Consider the following 18776-nt stretch of genomic DNA (forward strand, 5'->3'; position numbering starts at 1 on the left):
CCACTGCTTGGGCTAGAATATCCAAGTATTTGATTCCCTGTGTGACATTTCTTAATAAAAGTATCATGTTTTGTCTATTTGAAATACAATTGTTTATTTGTCTTCTTATGTTGAAAATAATATCGTGGTTTTGAACACAAATTATAATAAAACGATTTAATAACACACTGTTTAGGCTCATTCGATTACATTTTGATGATCCCTCATGCTGAAAACATGTAGCTTTACTTCTCTGTGATTCTCACGCAATTATACTGTGATAGATGTTGTAGTTAGCGTTCAGTGCAATGCTTTGACACACATACATGCATACAACATAGAAAGGAAATGATAGAGTCCTGCTCACGATTAACTTAAGCATCACTTTTAATATTGTTCCTAAATTAGAATAACTGCAAAAGACTGACACACGTGGAGTGTTCCCCATTATGTTTTTCGATTCTTTTGTAATTATTCGTGTCTTAACAAGATTTTGGTTTCGCATGCCCTCTCCATCTTTTCCTTTACCACTGTATCATTCTAGTCTGAGGACAGGTCTCGGCTGTTTTTTTTTTTTTTTTTTTTTGTTTTTTGTTTTTTTATGATGACAGACCTGATATACCAAGCTTTTTTCTCACTGCATTTTGAACGCCGTCCGATTTTTTTCCTTCTCATTCTGAAGTTTCCACGTTCCTGAATTTTCTTCATTTATACGGATTACAACCAGAGTGGTTTCATACTATCGTTTTTACACGTGTATTCATTTACTGGAAATATATCGTGATCTTAGGATATTTTAAGAAGTATTGGAGATAGGATAATTGGCATCGCACAGCAGTAAAATCACATTTTCATTATCAATCCGTAATTTTACTGTATTTAGTAAACTTCAATTATGTTTATTTCTGTTCGTGGCAGGGTGACGGCGGTGGGACGGCTATGACGGATCTGAGCACCGCCGGGCCGGGCCCAGGAGGACCAGGAAGTCAGCAACAACAACAGCAGCAGCAACAACAACAACAACAGGGAGGTCTTCATTTGAACGGTCACGTAGGACCCTATCCAGATAATCACCCAGTTGATCTCTCCAGTCCACGACCACAGGACGCTCTGGATGCTAGCTATCGGGATCGCCGAGTTCCAGACCAGTACAAACAGAACGGTCTTGTTGGAGTTCCAGATCCAGGTGAGTACATAATATTTGCTTTAGTATTGCATACCCATTTTGTTGAGTTTTCTGTAGTTTGTTAACTCCCGGTGTAAGCATAGGGACCTTATAATTTTACTCCAGATGTTTTGTGTGTATGTGGCACTTTATTTCTCGGTAAGTACTGGCTGGATCTGAACCAAATTTGATTAAGAAACGGCCCATGGTCTAGGAATAAAACTTGCTATATTTGGTGACCAGATTTGGCCAAGGACAGGCTCGGCTCCATGGCTCGATAAAATAGTTTGTATTCCTCAGCTAAGCATACCAGGAACTTCTGCATTCAGCTCATCTTAGCTTGTTACTTTATATAGTTCCGTAGAGATGTAAGTGTATGAACTAGTGATGTGTCATTTTCGTCCTCACTATAAGGAACTTAGTCACAAGAGAGAGAGGGTGAAATGTTCGAATTATCCTTATGGTCTTGAAATGGTTTTGCGACTATTTGGTTGCGTGGTGTGTCTCCTTCTTTTCTTAACCGTACCTAATGCGCCCTACATTTCTCTCTTTCGCACCATCGTTCGCTCTCTCTCTCTCTCTCTCTCTCAAGGATGGAAATTGTGAATAAAAGTGTGCGTGTATGTATGTCATTTTATTTACATACTTATAAAATTGCAGAATGTAAAATGTCTCCTACATATTATGAAAGGAAACGAGTAACTAGTAAAGCTGGATGTGCATTATATTGATAACACGTATCAATGTGAGCTTTCTCGTGGGAATATAATTAGCGCACGCACCTGTGGGGCGGGAGACTCGATTTCGGTTTCCGGCAGAGCTCACTTTGTTCGGATCCCACGTTAACCCTTTATGACCCGAATTAAATATTAATTTGAACTTTAATATATATTTTTCGTATTTCGGTTGTAAATGCGTACAAGTAACCATTAAATCGATCGATTTGATGATTATCATCATGGGCCACGTGTTTACACTTAAGGGACTTTAAAGTCCCGTCAGGCAGAAACGAGTTAACATAATAATTGTAATATATTTTTAGATTGGATGTCTTTATAATCATAAAGGTTACTCTCTTAGGGATATAATTAGAAGCAGTTGTTAATACTATGATCATGATTTATTGTTTGTACCTTTACATACAATTTCTGATTTTTCTTCTTCAATTATGTAAATAAGCATAGAAATAATAACTGAATAAAATTTCAGTACAATATTGAATGATAATGCAACATACCGCACGAATCACTTGTAAAATACAGAGGAGGTTTCTTGATAACTAACATTACGTAGGTGTATATATAACAGAATTGTGAATGATATTTGAGCACTAATAGTAACAACATTTTAGAGTTTAGTTACATCCAATTTTTCGAAGCAGTCTGCATTGATTTATTCACATATGATGAAATTCAAAGAAACAATTCTTCCCTTCATTCACACATAAAAACACATTACACAGTCCACATTTGGAGTGTGGTCTCGATTCAATCTTCTTGAAAGAACAAAGTTCACATCTAGCTCTCTCTTTTACGAATTGTGGCCAATGTGCACCTCGATTTTGAAGCCTAATATCATTGCTTACGGAAAATTTGGATTTTCTTCTCTTGATTGGTCCCACGCTTGGTGATGAATCCTACTTTGGTCTACCACGCTTCTGAAAGTGTTTACGTCCTTTAGTGAATAGTCCTTGAGTCACCTGACGTTTGAATAACAGAAAAGGCATTCTCCCATAGAGGTCGCAAAAGATTATAAATGCGTTTAGCAATACAATTTCAAGAAATTCAAGGAAAAGTCGGTGCCAAAATTTGTTTGCTCTTCTATCACGATCGTAAAGGGAGCGAAGCATATCGGCCTTATCTACACCACCCATGTGATTATTATAGTCTTTGACGACTAAAGGAGCTTGAATGTTTATCTTTGAATCATCTTTCGTCTTACGTTCTACAGTTATGGTTTCAGTACCATGATAATTTGACAAGAAGTGGACACACTTGTTATCTTTCCACTTGAAGTAGGTTATTTCTTGATCTGTAGTTCGATGATCGTATTCGCCACGTTTCATATCTTTATCTTTTGCCAGAAGTGGAAGCCCGCTGCGTTGAGGACGAACTGACTCACATGCGTAAATATTCTGCGATTTCAAATACTCGAACAGTTCCAAAGAAGTGAAATAATTGCCCATCATAACAATAAAATTGTTGTTTTGTAGGGATGATGTTAGTTTCTTTACTACGGATCCTCCAAGACCAAAACGCTTCTTTTCTTCTTTATCTTCATTCTCACTTTTACCCTGATATACGTCGAATTCGTAGATATATCCGGACATATCTGCTCTACACTAACACTTGCAACCTCTTTTCACAGGCTTCATTGGGTTGTATTGTTTGAGACTTGATCGGCCCTTGAAACGGATCATAGTCTCATCAATACATTGGTACTGATCTGGCTACCTTAGTTTTTTGGAAATTTGCATTCAATGATGTAATTAATGGTTTACGTTTGTATAATTTGTCTTTTTTATCAGATGGAATAGCCAAATTGTCGTTCACGTGCACATTGGACAGTATTTGTTTGTATCTTTCTCTTGTCATTGTCTGAGACACAATGAGCACAGTTAGATCTTGGTCGGTACTCCAATAATGACACGTTTGCGGTAACGTGCGATAGCCAAACAAAAACTGCAGACCAATAAAACCATACATTTCTTCTGTGATTGGTTTCACTTTCCTGTTGCGTTGTTGAATGTACAAGTTGCTTTGAAAAATAACATTATTAACAATTTCGCTTGAAAAAATTTTCAGAAAAACGTCTGTTGGAGAAGAATCCGGCAAAAAGTAGTTACGAACTACACCCCGAGATAACGAAAATATTGGAACAGTCGTTACACTATCCTGTTTTTGTAAGTTTCTTACTGTCTTTGCACTTGCCACATCATCATCACCATCATCATCACTATTTTCACCTTCTGTAGATAGAACTGTCGGAGGCAACACTGAAGAACCTGGATTGTCTGATACAGTTTCCAAGGAATTGACAGTTTCCTCCTCTACCTCATCACTGATACTGTCTTCAAATGGAGTGTCTATTTCAAGATCTGATGGAATATCCTCTAAAAGAATATCTTCTTTTTCTTATCGTCGAGTATTCTAGACATTATTCCTACATAGAACCGAAAAACATAGTTACGCAAATTCCGCACATTGTAATATTTTCCAACATTGAAAAAAACACTAAAGGCAACGCGACACCAGGTGATATAAGGGGCTTGGATACCCGTCCTGGAATATCCGAGGCAACGAAATGAGGAATATTAAGTATTTACAAAACATTTTCCTTATTTAGATATTACCGAAAACAAATTTCACAGTAAATAGAGCACACCACTTATAGCCCGAAAAGGTAAATCCGGATGTCGCCTCTGCCTACAAGCCTGACGGGACTTCTGGCTCCACCTGTAATTTTACCCCATAATACGCGCTATAATACAAAAGCTGTTAAAATTTATATTTGTATTATTTATACTATACCTGATCAAGTACCAAAAAAATCCACGAACGTCTGAAGCTCCAAATACTACACAAAACTAGACTAAATCAGAACACACTCGACTACGACTCACAAATAAACAGCATGCTTCAAACGCGCGAAATTGTATTTGTCACACATACACAGCAAAGCTCATAAACAGCTTGTACCATCTTGTGAGCGTTCCTTGAAGTGTCTGAAGAAAGACTTGTTAGTCCCGACAGGTTGCTGGCAACACAAGGGCTATTACGTAATAGGAAACGTAACCTTGAAACACCGGGACTTACAAGTCCCGACAGTGGATAAAGGGTTAAGCTGTTGGTTCATGCCTTATATAGCCTTGGTGCTGAAAGGAAGCTAGCCTCCAATCCAACTGACCAACCAAGAAGTATCAATGTGAGTTACTGGAAACAAAACCTAGGCGCATTATAATTGAATTCTTGTATTGTTTTTCGGGTAATGACACATCAAGAGTAGTTTGCTTACAGTACATTATCAGTTGTGACCAGTGGTGTCATTCAAATCGTTTAACAATCGATTCTGTGATTAGTATTTAAGAGCCGGCGGGAGTCAAGTGACCTTGACAAATCGAAGATATCGCAGTGCAAAGTGTTTCCTTATTTTGGCAACAGATGGGGTTGTTGCTGAAATGCCGTCGAAGCAATATGGCACCCCTCCTTTTCCTTCGTTTTCCCCTGCATGTGGTCAAAGTTGGACAGCGCAGGAGGGGGATGGTTACGGATGTAAATGGGACAAAGGAGTGAAATTCCTTTCTTTTGGCTAAAAGAGAAACAGAACTGAAGAAAAAATAAATACAGAGATATTCTAAGAGGGACCAACATGATATCAGCCGTCAGCCACTCAAATATCTACAACGGTCACAAACATACCATAGAGAACTAAAGCACTTATCGCCTGTCTCTTTCTCAAAGGATTCTACCTATGGTAAATAACGCGGGAATAGTGCAGGAAGAGTCTGATATAAAATGAACCCTGCATATATATATATATATATATATATATATATATATATATATATGTAAACGGGAGAGTCGATATTCTAATTTATTTTGGGCCTTCGTGGTTAAAAAAAAACTTGGAATTGAAAGGCAGAAAACCCAGACAAAGATCTGAAATGTATTGGCAATGTGACTCTTTTTCAGTGGAATCCATTTCTTTATTTTTTTTTTTCAAAATATGATCACCAGATTTACCCTCTGTCTCTCCTTCACATTCGAATGGTCCTGGGATCGATACCAGTAGCTGACCATCCTGAATTTTTCCTATTACAACAGGAAAGAGGCGCAATGTTACATTTAGCCTTGGGTACCGGCTTAGAAGGACAGGAGGGAGCATATGCCCTGCTTGGAATTGTTTTTTATTTGGGGAAATAGACCACTTCATTAACAATAGAATTAAAAGATGTGTCACCTTCTTCAGGAAGGTACACTCATGTCCAAAATTATTGTCGCATGTCTATAAATATGTTGTTGTAGGAATATAATTTGATAACGAATTCACCCGGTATTTCTTATAATGTTAGTATGTGTACAATCGGCAGAGACATGTATGCAAATTGCAAATTTCATGTCAAAAGAGGAGTAAATAAGAACAATAAAACGAAAATAAAACTTTCGTGTCCATTTAGCAACATTATGATTTACTCATTCTAATTTTCGTATTTATAAATATTTTCCTATGAAATTTACCATATATACATTTCCCGATTATACACATAGTATCAGTATTAAAAGTACCCAGCAAAATCAGTATTACATTATATTCTTACATGAAGACAGTTATAGATATGCGACAATCATTTTGGAGATGAGTGTACAAGGACGTAACAGGTGTTTGTTTCAAACATTGAATAAGTGTTCGTATACATTGAACTTATTTCCTGACGTCATAGAACTAAGAATTGTCACAGAGCGACGTAAGTCCGGCGACAATACAATATTTCATTTTTACTTTCATACTTTGCAATATATCTATTTATTTTAAAAGCAAATTTTAATATGTTTTTATTTTCAACTATTTTATCCTAAAATAAATACTAGCCTTTAACCAGCCCTTATTTCCCTGGTTGCATATCACTTTAGGATTTGGAAAATATGTCCAACGAATAAAAAAATGATAAAACACCTTTTAAAGACATTCTTTTGTTAATCAATTCGCACTAAAAAGTTAAAAATAATTTTATTTATGCAAGCCTAAATAAAAAGAATGGGGCGCGTCATTTTAAGAATTTATAAAGTAACTGTATATAAGCCTATATTAGAGCGCATCCCATTTTTTTTTAAAGTCACGCATAACCAAAATTGTTTTTTTACTTTTAAGTGCGACTTGATTAATGAAAGAATGTCTTTAAAATGTTTATTAGTATGTTTTCCTATTATTATTGTTAATGTTTGCATCCTTGGCATAGGATGTTTATTTTGGTAAGGTACCGTATGGTGCGTTTCTATACTACTAGGGTATATTAAAATTTAGTTTCCTACGCGATACATTAAACAGTACTTTTTTTTATATATATATAAAACTTACTACCGAATATAGAGTATTTCTCCGCTAATAAGAGGGAGACAGATTGAGGATACCGAACACCCCTACCGTTGATTGAGAAATATTTCGGTGTCGACACTGATGAACAACATCTACATTTGAATTTGAATGTTTTATGGGCTTTAGGCAATTGATTCAGACCGGGATACATGGGGGACACAGTGTTGGAAGCAAGTAGTCCAGTCCCTAGTTTGAATGTCTGGAATGAGTAAGGACTCTTAACCCCTTGGTAAAACCTGCCGGAATTGGAAGCAATATCAAAGAAACACTGCTTCGAAAAGAGAGGGAGCAAACATTCATAACTAGATAGTCAGAGTCGGGTTTAGGTTTAGTGGGGCCCCAAGCTGTTTAAGGTAATGGGGTCCTTTATGTGTCCAGATGAACATAGGCACCCTACATACAGAAATGAACAAACTAGAGATAATTTAGGAAGCAGACTAGCAGAAGGAGCCCCATTAATTACATGAACGTAGGCTACACAGCAGGAAGCATTGTTGCTACGTATATATACATTTTATTTTATTTTTTTAATTTTCTTATATTTTAGAAATGTATATCCAGTTTTTCTTTAGATTTTTGGGCCCCAAGAGAGCAGGGCCCTAAGCTATAGCTTGTTTAGCTTATACGTAAATCCGGCACTGTAAACAGTATACACATACAGGCGCGGATCCAAGGGTGACTATAGAGGCTATAGCCCCCCCCCTTCTTGACGTTCAGGTATACACTGGATAAAATGGGCTTCAATCCTGTTTACTCTGGATAAAGAGACAAACTATGGTTTAGCTCCTCCCTTGATCATATCCTGGATCCGCCACTATATATATATATATATATATATATATATATATATATATATATATATATATATATATATATATATATATATATATATATATATATATATATATAAAATGTTTGTGTTTAGTATGTTGTACGATGGAAGCTGATGAAAGAGCTTTATATTATTCTTGATTTTTTGACAGGTAAACAAAGAATATTTCGGGGATTAATCTACTCTATTATTATAAAAAGATTATAATATTGTATTTTATCTTTTCTCTTGTATGTATATTCTCAGTCCTGCAGGAAGTTTTCATTTCTTTCTTGGAATAGATAAACGAAGACTTTGGTTCGGCTTCTCCTTCACAAATCTCTGTCGAAAGGTTGACTTTATCGCTACCAACACAAATTACTTCTTCTCATAGAAACCATCTACAAATACACTGTACTGCTGAAACAGAAACCATCAACTAAAGAGGTCATAAATTTTGCCATTCCTCGTGTTTGAAATTCCTGTTCTTCACAACGACTTCCTTCCTCCCGCCCCTGTTAAGAAGTTCAAAGTAGGTTTTCAAAAGGACTGGCTCCCGCTGAGAAGGAAAGTGGGATAAGGAATGACTATAGTGCCATCTAGCAGTTAGACGGCCAAGTACGTGAACACGAAAAAATCTGATTTCTGATTTCTGTAGATTCAATAATGAAGGATATAATTTCTCATCGATTGTGTAATGAATGTCTTTGGAAACAGCGAAAAAATAGTACAGTAGCGCACAAGTACAAAGATAGTACTCCATTTTCAAAAAAGTCCGAAGTTTTTAGCTCTTTTCCTTACTGTAAAAAAACAGAAGACTTTTCCCTCTAATTTTGATAATTTTCTTATGGGAATTTGGATTATAATTATCTGTATTTATAAGAAGAAAATATCACGCACAGCGTTCAAATTGCACCTTTAAAATGAGATGCATCATATTGAGTGAGCTATTGAGACATTTTTGCGAAAGAACGAAATGAAACCATGATTTGCCTAAAAAATGGTTGAGATCCCATGTTAAATTGAACACCAATATTCCGGCCGCTGTGGCGCACTCCTTCTCCCTCTTAATAATTGCTTCTATGATTAATATAGTAAGTTGATTATTATTACTATATATAGAGGGTGTCCGGGAAATAGGGACGAATATTAAAGTGCTATAAAACTAATATAAAATATATTGTTTTTTTTTTTATAAACACACTGAGTAACTTCTCCCATTTATGTATATATACACATTAGGTAATTTTCTCACATTTATGTATGAAAAATTGTATCCGGCATATGACCACCCAAGGCTGCACGGCAATGAGCAATGCGTTCATTGAAATTTGCGATGGCGCGTTCACAAACATCTGGTGTGATGCCGTTAATAACCCTCTTAATTTCATCCTTCAGTTGTTGTATTGTCTGTGGTTTGTTCACGTACACTTTAGATTTCACAAATCCTTACAAAAAAAGTCACAAGGGGTAGGATCGCATGATCTGGCAGGCCATTCCTGAGAAAATTATTGTTGTCGTTAAGTTCTCGTTCTCCGCATGTCGAGCCAGTGCCCATTGAGCAAATCGACATCTCTTCCCATGATCTGTAGGCTTCAACTCTTGTGTAAATTGAATCTTGTATGCATGCATTCTCAGATCTTTCGACAGGATTTCATGCAGTGAACTTTGTAATAAATTCAATTGTTGAGCTCGCCGGCGAACTGATTTCATGGGGATTACGGTCACACTGTCACGCACGACAGCAATGTTTTCTTCTGTTCGAACAGAACACGATCTTCCAGTTTGCTTAACATTTAACACTGACCCCGTGGTCTCAAACTTCAGGACCAAGTTCCGAACTGATGATCCAGTAGGAGCAACATTGCGTCCAAGTGTCACACGCAAATCTCGAACGGTTGCCGTGGGACTTTCTTTGTTTTTGTAATAACTTTTAATCACTTCGATGCGTTGCTTTGTTGTCAAACTCTCCATGCCGAAATAAACACCAACCAACAATGCTCACTACACAGGCTACTAATTAGAAGGATAGAGGATACAAACATGGTAAAACCACACGACACGCTCGGGAGAGTAATACTCCCGGAAGTACGTTTTTTCCGCGCGCTACTCTAGCCAGCTGTTTTACGCGCTATCCTAGCCAGTTGTTTTAAGTTGGTCACAAAATTTATATCATGAAGTACAAGGGGAATAAAACGAGCCCTATATCATGGAGTACAAGGGCATAAGTACTACAACTATTTATCTGCACAAAAGTAAATAAATCACTTTTTAAGTATTATTTTCATATTATTCTAATTTAATAAGTGTTATAAAAATGTAAAAAAAACTTTCCTCGGGCCGGGTTTGAACTCACGCCAAAATAGAATTTTATTACTAGCATATAGCACTAGCCCACTCGGCCACGAAGGCCGACAGCAGCAAGCGTTTGATTTCTGCTATTTTAATGCAACGTGGCAAGAAGTGGATAACGCCAACCAATCAGAACTGTGTTTCTCGTTTCTACTTCCGGGAGCATTACTCTCCCGAGCTAGTCCTAAAACCACGGCTGAGAACCGTCTTATGAGAAAATGGTGCGAAATTCAAATTCGTCCTTATTTCCCGGGGTCGGCCTCTCTCTCTCTCTCTCTCTCTCTCTCTATATATATATATATATATATATATATATATATATATATATATATATATATATATATATATATAATCAGTGGCGGTTTCTCTTAATGTTTGAATGTTCGTACAAACCTCTTTCCAATATTTTCAGTTTTTATTTGTGCTAAATCACTTTTCATTCTCTTGTCAACACCATATTTTCTTAAACAAGTGCGTTTGAAACGGGGCTGGCTAGTTGCTTTCTGCTTAAAAGTTTGCCAAACTCCCCAGATTAAACAGCTTCTGGGCCATTGCGGGGGTTACGCAGTAAGAGGGGGGGGTTATCACGCCATGCACTGCCTCATAAGGATCCATATGCTTGCACATCTTTTGCAAACAAATCTACCAAACAAAAACAGCCTTTCCAAAACACAACGCTTTGGAACACAACCCGCTCGGGAGAGTAATACTCCCGGAAGTACGTTTTTCCGCGTGCTACTTTAGCCAGCTGTTTTACGCGCTATCCTAGTCAGTTGTTTAAGTTGGTCACAAAATTTATATCATGAAGTACAAAGGGAACAAAACGAGCCCTATATCATGGAGTACAAGGGCATAAGTACTACAACTACTTATCTGCACAAAAATAAATAAATCACTTTTTAAGTACTATTTTCATATTATTTTAATTTAATAAGTGTTACAAAAATGTAAAAAAAAACTTCCTCGGGCCGGGTTTGAACTCGCGCCAAAAGAGACTTATTACTAGCATATAGCGCTAGCCCACCCGGCCATGAAAGCCGACAGCAGCAGGCGTTTGATTTCTGCTATTTTAATGCAACGTGGCAAGAAGTGGATAACGCCAACCAATCAGAACAGTGTTTCTCGTTTCTACTTCCGGGAGCATTACTCTCCCGAGCTAGTCCTTTTGGAACTGGAACTTCACCACCGTCCCAGCCCCTGCAGTATTGGTTGACACGGTTCTCGCCTGAAGAGGAATAGTCTGTTCCTTTGTAACAATGTTGCGTATAAAAAGTCGTTACAGAGGGGAAAAAAAGAACCTTGCGCCTTGCCTAATTGCGAGATTGCCAAGTGGTCATAACTATTGGTTCTGTCAACCAAGTAAGGTCAAGGCAGCTATGGAGACAGTAAAGGCGACTCCGTGAAGAGTGAAGACAAATTGAGGGTGTCGATATTTAATACACTCGTATCTGAATAAGTAGAAATTTGGCAACATAGAAAAAAAGGATGTTTTCCTTTTCATGTGTGCATGGGTGAATGAGAAAATTGGAGAACAGTTTTTAGGGAAAGGGCGTTAATTGGGGAAGGGGTGACATTTTAAAGCGGGTAGCGGATTTTGTAGTGTTGTATGTTTGTTTGTGTATGTGTTTGTGTGTGTGTGTGTGCCGGTCTTTGTTGTTCATTGGAATATTGTTGCTGTAATTGCATAATTACGTGTCTGTCCCTGATATACGTGAACTAGCAATGCAGTAGCAATGAATTCTGTAACGTCTCTGTTGAATTACCCGTTTTCGAAAAGAACTTCAGAAGAAAACCTACTTGTGAAAGACATCGGAAGACCAATTCCGACTCTCAATACAACGCAAGTAATTAGAAGTCAGAAACGAACATTTACAAGGAAGTTTAATCTCAACTTGTACGAACAGCATAAGTGGTTATGCGAATGTGAAATTAAAAATGCTTTGTTTTGTGTTTCCCTGTTTGTTGTTCGGGGCGGAGGAAGATGCATTGAGTAAAAAAGGTGCGGATATCCAACATCTGCACGACAAAGAAAAAAAAGTCAGATCATATAAGGCACGTTCTGATCTCACTGTGTTGGGAAACGTGAATATTGCTGCTCAACTAAATGCTAGTTATTGGCAGTCCATTGAGAATCACAATCAAAAAGTGAAAATGAAATGAAGTTTTACGTCCCACGATTATGCCGGTTAGGCTAAAAGAGACGGTGATGATGAGAAATGAGTGAAATGAAGAAAGTGGGAGGAAACGGGAGAACCCCGAGAAAACCCACGAGCACGGTGTTTGTCCACCACAAAGTCCAAACGGCGCGAGCTGTGATTGAAACAGGGACCCCAAGCACCGGAGGTGAACGCTCTACCACTGAGCCACCGTGCCCCCAATCAAAAAGTGACGCAAAACAGGTACGTGCTCAATATAATTATCAATTGCATTTGGTTTCGTGGTACCTTCGAATTGGCTTTAAGAGGACATGATGGAAAACACTGTTCTTCAAATCGAGGCGTTTTTCGTAGATTAATTAATTTCAGTGCAGAACTTGACAGCGCTCTCAAGAGTCATCTCATTTAGAAAGCGCAATAATTTTCAAGAGTACGTAAAAAATCATACAAAATGAGCTTCTCCATTGCATGCTTGAAGCATGCCATGAAGAAATCGCTATTATTATTTATATTAACTATCAATGGCGTATTTAGAGGGGCTTCCGGGCTTAAGCCTCCCTCCGAAATCTTACTTACTATAGTAAAGTATATGAAATATCTTGCAGAATTTTCACATTTTCAGGCAAATCCCCCCCGAGAGTTAGCAAATCCCCCGAAACAAAATCGTAAATACGCTACTGCTATTATTATTATGATTAATAATAATAATAATAATAATAATTATTATTATTATTATTATTATTATTATTATTATTATTATTATTATTAAACTTATTTATAATAATAATAATAATGAAAAAGGAGAGGTCATCTATTGTGCACCACCTAAAATTCAAAGCACGAGCAGCCACTGATTATATATATATATATATATATAATCGGTTATTATTACTTATTCCAATGGCAGACCTACTGGTGACAGTGCAGTGGCTAGAATTAAGTCAAGGGGCCGCGTTGGCCCAGTGGTAGAGCGTTCACCTCTGGTGCATGGGGTCCCGGGTTGAAACCCTGCTCCCGCCAAATGAACTTTGTGGTGGACAAACACCGTGTGCGTGGGTTTTCTCGGGGTTCTCCCGTTTCCTCCCACTTTCTTCATTCCACCATTTCACTCATTTCTCATAATCACCGTCTCCTTTAGCCTAACCGGCATAAGCGTGGGACGTAAAACTCAAAGATTTCATTTTTTTTATTTTTTTATAGAATTAAATCATACAGTATGCTTTACACTTTGTATATTGATTCTCAAAAATAGAGTTATGGGTACTTTTCGTAAGTACTGAATCTGCAGGTGGAAAGGTAACTTTAACAGGTTCTGGAAGCCTGAGAAAATTTAATCATTGGTTCGAGGAAACCTGTGGTCAAACTGAATCACACCACTGGTTGTAACACGTATCCCACCCAAATCTGAACTTTTTTTTTAGTGCTTAGAAGGAAACCGTTATCACTATTTATTAATCAAAAGAAGTAGTCTTCATCACATTAATAGAAAGTGCGAAGTCAGAAAAAAATACCAGTCCAAGGTGCGTACTTTATTCTGGCTTTTCATGAGATGCTATGTTAGCAATAAAGCATCTTGGGGTGTGAAAGAATTCAGTGAAAATTAGGTGGGAATTTGCTGTGTAAATAAAGGATTACTACTAAGGTTATTTTTGGTTCTGCTGAAAAGAAAGCGAAGCTTGTATCACAATTATTCTAGTACGCATTGTCACTATAGTCCACCTTTCGTATTGTAACGAACTGCAGAAAAAGTTGAGGAGAGTGGATTCCTGAAGAGAGAAATATATATTTTTGTTTTTGTAGTTACGCTGAATGTTTCATATTGAGCCAGGTAATATTGGGATACGCTCATAGAGACAGTATATTCGATTTACATCTAATGAAATAGTTTCATTTAGCACGATCAGTAACCTAGGTCATCGTTAGAAAGGGAAAAAAGTTAGAAACGTTTCTGTAGGGCTAACCAAAAATATCCATTGTGGTCATGTACGGATTGTAATATTACATTGTGATTCACCAGCATGTAGTTTTAAGAATTTCTTGTGGCCGGAAGAGAAAAACCAGAAGGCAGGTGCCTTAGGGCAATTCTGACCACATTCCAGTGGCCTGAAGCTTTTCGAGTCGCGTGCATTGGGCGGCGCGTGTCCAGCGCGTGCGCACTGACAGGTGACAGCTGTTCCTGCCTGGTCCAACCCAACTGTGTTAATACTGTGCGTAATCTAAGCACAGTGGAAGGGGACTATCATTCGTGAATGATTCTAACCCCGTTCACAATGCCACTCTCACAACTGCGGCAATAATGAGTGTGTTTCCTCAATAAACACAAGCACACGCTAGCTGAGTGCTGAACAATGGCGGCTTTATTGAGAGGGCGTTTGCTTGGGGGATCCCCACGGTCTAATTCAAGTGGATGTTGAACGGATCCTTATTGTGCATCCACCCCATTTGTATCCCATTTTATCTTCCCCAGAGTCTTTTCCAGTCTTCCTTTCATTCTCGCTTTCTGCTCCACACTCATCATTTCCGACAATCGAATTTTTGCTTTCACCTCTCCACAGGTTTATTAGTCTCTCAGGAAATATATCTTGTCTATAAACTCACTTCTTAAACCAAGGTATAAGATCATGATTCGTAAATTGATTGCTGTGAGACGCTAGAGTAGTTCTTTGATGTTGTACACTCCTGCCATCTAGGAAGCTTGGAAGTTAACAAAGCATTGAGCGGAACCTATTGGATGAATTGAAGAAGATAAATTAATGTTACATAGATTTCTGCCCTTATTACTGTTTGGTTACTGTGTTAATGTTTCTGCATATAAAAGCCATGAGATTTATGTGTTAGATTCAAGATTTCGTATATATATTAAATATGAAGAAACACATCGATACATAACGTAGCTGATTTACTAGGCTTTAGATAGGCATTGCTGAACTTTGTGAAATGTACACTTCCGAAAAAGTTACTGAAGAGTCATTCTGATCTAACCATCCCGTAAAGTATAACACAGCGTGAGCTTAAAAACAGATTAAACACCGAAATCAGATTTAAAATTTAATCCTTGAGCTCTATTATACACTCATTGTAAAATATATTCCTCATGCGTCTGATTTTATAACTAATTTTGTATACATTTCCTCTCTTCTTTGCCATGTTCTCTCCTTGCATATTTCATATTTTTTCATTTATTCACAAGGGTATCTGGCTTTAGCCCTTAAGGTTTTAGTAAAGTTTTCATGGTGAATTCATTTAAGAAGGTGGTCATTTAATTGGGGCTGCGGTGGCTCAGTCGTAGAGCGCTCACCTCTAGTACATGGGGCCCTTGGTTCGAACCCAGCTCGCGTCAAGTGAACTTTGTGGTAGACAAACACCATGTGCGTGGGTTTTCTCGGGTTTTTCCCTTTTCATGTCACTTACGTCATTCCACCATTTCATTCATTCCTTATCACCGTCTCCTTTAGCCTTATCACCGGCATAATCTTAGGATGTAAAACTTAGATTTAATTTGTGAGCATTTAGCTTCCGTGAATGAGTGTGTACAGTAGCACACCTATGGATGATTGTTTCGGACCAACCAGAAATGCTCAAAGTAAAAAGTGGTGAATTATTAAAGAAGTGTAGATGAATGTGGTTTACAGGGGGGGGGGGAGGAATGAGGTCGCATTCTGTTGAAATTAATTCAAACCTCTGTTTAATGGAATGTAAAACTAAACTAAACATTATACCGGGCAATGCTAAACATTAAATCGGAGAGCGTTTTATTTTAAACGTCTATTTATTTGTTTATATTCACATTTGTTTGCTTTTCATTGTGCAAGTCTTTCCTTAGTTCAATTTTTACACGAATGACATTTTTCTGAGCTCTCTTGTGGCTGTTTGTATGTATATGCACTTTTGGGTCAATTCCTGGTAGCTCATGCTGTTCGAATTCCACGTTTAGCTCTAGATCCATGTCTCACATAGCTTTGGTGCTGGAAAGATACGCTAAACTCGGAAAGAACTAATGAAAAAAAAACTTTGAATGTTCGAAAACGAGTGTAAGCAACAAACCTACCATTAAACTTGTCAGATGAAGTTCAGGAATATAAGTGAATATTAGCCAGTTAAATATTAATTTCTTGGCAATCAGGGCTTTGATCACGCGACCATAGCAAGATAAACGGAAGGATATTACAGGGTTCCTACTGGTCAGAGAAGTCAGGGAAAACTCATGGGAAATTTTATAAAATATATTTTTTTCTAACATTAATTGTACACCAATTTCAGCTTAGCCAACCATTAATGATGACAGTATGGAACGTTGCTCAGATTTTTATGGGTGGCAAGTGGAATGCACGTATGAGAAATTGATTATTATTTGTCTTTATAAAATAAATGTTCTCATATATAAATATTCACCGTTATTTATCTGTCATGAAAGTCAGGGAATATCCTGCCAAAGGTCAAGGAAATAGATTTCTCCAGATCTGTAGGAACCTTGTATTACTTCATCTCGCTGAGAGTCTACAAAATGTGCATCACTTATTTCTACTTGAGGTGGAATTAACAATCTATAAATTCAGCCATGAGGTGTCTTGATAACAATTTCAGTGGCAGTCGACTGAAATTCGTAAACATTAGCTAATTATTATCTGGCCCTTTTTCTTTCTTTCTGTCTTTTTTCTTTTTTGCGCCATCTACCACTGGAAATTTTACTAATATGCTGTGCATGGGTCAGAAATCTTATCTCTTGGATGGTAATTTAGTTTTAGGTAGCCATGGGTTGAATACATAATTCCACAGTTGTTTGATTATTATGATCAAAAGGATAGAACTCGCTAATTCGTTAATATCTTCAAAAAGCCACCAACACGATGTCTGCACATAATAGGCCAAAAGTAAGATTAAACTTACAACTTTACGTATTACCAGTAGAGCTAAGCACTCAACAACTAAAATACTGCGGCTCTGTAAGTGTTAAAAAAACACTGTAAAAAGGAGGTGTTGAAACAGCACAAAATGACTACCACTTTAGCGTGTTACTTGTGTTAATTCAGCACCAGAGCAGAGATTTCTTGGCGGTTTTTGTGGTTGATTTAAGTACCGGGCTTGGGCCCTTGCCTTCCATTTGTGTTGTTGACTGTCGTTTGTTTTGCGTGCGTAGACATCGCCTTCCGAGCATATCATTAATAACTAGTTATTACCTGAGAGAATTTGCATTGGTATTTATCGTTTAATATGAGCAAAGCTTTGCAAAATATCTTTGGAACTTATGCCAAGTAAAGAATAATGTTCTATGTTTTCTGTAATCGGTCACAATACTATTGTTGTAAACCTGTGAATCATCTGACAACAGTTACACAGATAGCTGTGCTTCCATCTGTTTTCTTTATTTGTTATTCTTGTGTCTTAGTATATATGAACACAAGATGGCAGAACTGTTGTTTATGTAACTGTTGTCAGACGACTCACAGGTTTACAACAATATTATTGTGACCGATTACAGAAAACATAGAACATTTTCCTTTATTGGCATAAGTGCCAAAGATATTTTGCAAAGCTTTGCTCATATTAAACGATAAATACTAATGCAAATTCTCTCAGGTAGTAACTAGTTATTTCTGATATGCTCGGAAACGAAGTCTAGGGGCTGAATTAACACACAAGTAACACGCTAAAGTGGTAGTCATTTTGTGTTATTTCAACACCTCATTTTTTTCTGTGAAACAAAAGTAAAAACATTGGTTTCTAATTAGTAAAGTAATATTATGCAGACATTCAACAAGTCTCGTTCAAGAAGGAAAAGGAAAAAGAAAACATGGCCTTCCATATCTCTTTGAAAAGCCGTGTATTATTTATAGATGGAATTAAATCAAGCAACTGAGAGCTTTCGTTGGCTTCAGATCTTTATTTCAAGATAGGCTGTAAAAATTTTCTATCCATAGTTGCCGGAACACACACACACACACACACACACACACACATATATATATATATATATATATATATATATATATATATATATATATATATATATATATATAATATTTAAGAAAGCAACATTTACTCAAATGAATAAATCGTTCTTGTTTCGTAACTTGTGCAGTAATGTACGCAAGAGGGGAAATCTCGGAGTTTCAACCCCTCCTTTGAGCAGGATATTACGCAAAAACAAACATTTATTATATTAGAATATGTATACCTGAAATTATATGAATTTACGATATTGAACCCCCTGATGAACTTC

At 37.2% G+C, this 18776-nt stretch overlaps 1 protein-coding gene across 8 annotated transcripts in view; it reads left to right on the plus strand.

Moving 5' to 3' along the window:
* Su(H) (recombining binding protein suppressor of hairless) overlaps nucleotides 1–18776 on the plus strand; it is a 697852-nt gene that overhangs the window by 595762 nt on the left and 83314 nt on the right. For all 8 annotated transcript variants that reach the window (XM_081762936.1, XM_081762937.1, XM_081762938.1 and 5 more), the window contains one exon: nucleotides 898–1165. In XM_081762936.1, the coding sequence (XP_081619062.1) occupies nucleotides 898–1165 (268 nt within the window). The remainder of the gene's footprint in view (nucleotides 1–897; nucleotides 1166–18776) is intronic.

The sequence above is a fragment of the Thermobia domestica genome, chromosome 6, assembly GCF_964235325.1.
Source record: "Thermobia domestica chromosome 6, izTheDome1.hap1.1, whole genome shotgun sequence".
Classification (NCBI taxonomy): Eukaryota; Metazoa; Arthropoda; class Insecta; order Zygentoma; family Lepismatidae; genus Thermobia; species Thermobia domestica.